General features: G+C 43.3%; 1 protein-coding gene across 1 annotated transcript; it reads left to right on the forward strand.

Moving 5' to 3' along the window:
- Positions 1-336: 336 nt before the first annotated feature.
- LOC118324854 (death effector domain-containing protein-like) lies at positions 337-2,774 on the forward strand (the record flags this gene model as incomplete). The annotated part of the gene is given in 1 exon segment (XM_035657345.1): positions 337-2,774. A coding segment is annotated over 1 exon segment (408 nt), but the record flags the coding sequence as incomplete, so codon positions are not given.
- Between the last annotated feature and the right edge of the window lie 6 nt (positions 2,775-2,780).

The raw sequence follows: 2,780 nt of genomic DNA on the forward strand, positions 1-2,780 counted from the left end.
TTAAAAGTATCGATACTAATAAATTTAGGAATCGTGACGTTTTTAATTTCTGAGAATCGCGATACTTTTGAAGTATCGGTGCACCGTGCAACACTAAACATAATATATGTTATTAAAGGAAAGTTTGAAACAGTGTGCTATTATGCACATTTGTATGGTTCATTGCATCTCACCCCTCCCTATGACAGCAGGCGTTCTGCCCTGCCTTCATTTCGAGCATCCCTCGGCCTTGAACCTTCAGGAAACATACGCTAGGCAGTTGTCTGATGCCATGCTAGCTTCCAGCCGTTGCTTAACTGTAATGTAATGTCTGTTACCTTGTGCTCTCCTCCTTCAGATATCCGCCTCCGGGTTCGTGCTGAATACTGCCAGCATGAGTCTGCCCTTCAGGGCAACGTCTTCTCCAACAAGCAAGAGGCAGTGGAGCGACAGTTTGAGCGCTTCAACCAGGCAAACACTATCCTCAAATCCCGAGACTTGGGCTCCATCATCTGTGACATCAAGTTCTCTGAGCTCACCTACTTGGATGCCTTCTGGAGGGACTACATCAATGGATCATTGCTAGAGGCCCTCAAAGGGGTCTTCATCACAGATTCCTTAAAGCAGGCTGTGGGCCATGAAGCTATAAAACTGTTGGTCAATGTTGACGAGGAGGACTATCAGGCTGGTCGACGCAAACTGCTCCGCAATTTGGTCACAAGTGGAGGGAGCCCACCAGGAGCTGGCAAAGACTGTGTATCTTAGAAACTCTCTAGGTGGTAGTATACGGGAGGAACGCTGCTGTGACACCCTCCCACCCCCATAGAGTGAGATGTGGTTGTTTGAGGTGCCTGAAGTGTATGCCTGAAAGGAACTAAAGAACTTCAAGCCACCGTGTTGATTCCTTGAGAGCGGAGGTCGTATGGTATCTACTCGGCACCCCTAAGCGTAGCATGCGAGGTGACTGGGAACTATTTTAGCAAAGAGAAGCAGGCGATGCATACAGGTTGACACTAATTTAAATGTTGAGCTGTATGCTGATTCATATGTGCATTGATAATTTTTTGTTTCTGGTATGTTAGCGCATTGAAACACATTTGTTAACTCTAATGATACTCTTCACCCCTTTTCAGAAGTGTAGTTATTTTCAATACAGGAAACATGCTCAACACTGAGTTACTCCCAGTGGGAGTTGTACCTTATTGTCAAACTGGTTCATCTTTTTTCCAGATTTCCCATTGGATTAACCCAATGAGACAGTGTTCTGTATGTTATAGAAAGGCGCAGCTTGAAGTTGACTTAAAATTAGTTTTTCTATTTCTTTCAGCTTATTATGCTACTTTCCCAAGACTTTGCAGAGTTTCCTTGTCTGTAGAGTCTGTCTTTTGGCTCATATTTGATCACTGTCTATGTCATTGTGTCTCGGCTTTGTTTTAACTAAGTTGTTTTACAACATGGCTCCTTACCAGCAGCTGTGATTCTGGCCTAATTTGACATTTCAGTTGTCCAGTCACTGCCAATATTTAAAACGTTGTGGATCGTTCTAATGTGTCAATCTTATCCAATGAAACATTGAGTCATTGTCTGGTGTTTTAGTGTGCATTTGCTAATCATTGCCAGTTTCATTGTCAGCCTGTACCTCTGGTCCTCTGCTCACTCAGCCTCTCACTTGTGTTCACTCATCATATAACACTGAACTTTTTTAAGTTTGAAATAGCACTCAATAACAATTCAATAGCAGGTAAAAAAAACTCGTCGTGCCTGTAGTAAGGTGCCAGAACAAATCAAAATAATTCACAGGGCTTGTTTTTGTGAAAATATTTCACCCAGCTGTAGTTGAACTGCCACATTAAATCCTTAGCAGTCTTTTCTGTGGATGTGTCACACCCCTCTGGTGGATGAGAATGGAGTTGAGTCCACGTACTTAAACTGTAGCTAAACCTCTAAGTTCTGCTAGCTCTCTCCCTCCCAGCAAATAAAAAATGCAGCAGAGAGAATCAAGTATGGGGCGTGGCCTTGTGGCTACAAAGTGTATGACACAAGCCACTGCTCTCAGACTTTCTGTGTCCGTGCTGAAAACACAGTCACTAAAAGCAAATTAGCTTGTAAAAGTTTCTGTGTGCTACCTGTGTTGTAACGTTAGTAGCGGCAAGCGGCTGAGACATGCTAACTCTCTGTCTCTGTCTGTCAGGCTACGTAGTAGGCCACAGTCTGCAGATTGAGATGTTGCTTTCATAGGAGTGGGTGGGGAGGAGGGAGCAGCTGGTAATGAAAAGCTGCTACGTCACCTGCCTCCAGATCAGCCAATAGTGAAATTGCAATATGTCGAATTCAAATGGTTTGCACAAAAATGTCCAGATTTGGACCTGAATCAGTCGATCAACACTACTAAATATCCATACACATAGGATTTCAGCTAAAAACCTTAAGTGGTTTAGGGATTAATTACTCTTTAAAAAGCAGTACAAGCAGGCGTTGCAATCACTTCCTCACGGCCTGACGGCTTGTTGCACGGAAAGTATCTTTCTCTCTAAGGAGGTGTGGCATCTCCACAGGCATCCAGCAACCGAACTGGGGATTGTTTTGTTAAAGGCTTTGAAACAGGAAAAAATAGTACTGTGCAGGCCAACATAATAGTAAGGTATATAGCATGTAAATCCTATATACCTTACCACAGTTTAGCGCAGATCTTAAACAGTGATATGCTTCTAGTGGCAGAAGACAATGTTTACAGTGTCGTCTTAAACTGGCCAAAATGTGAGTATGTCGAATATGTCTGGGAAAGTGTGTGTGTGTGTGTG

The sequence above is a fragment of the Morone saxatilis genome, unplaced genomic scaffold, assembly GCF_004916995.1.
Source record: "Morone saxatilis isolate NCDOM2014 unplaced genomic scaffold, NCSU_SB_2.0 Contig15, whole genome shotgun sequence".
Lineage (NCBI taxonomy): Eukaryota > Metazoa > Chordata > Actinopteri > Moronidae > Morone > Morone saxatilis.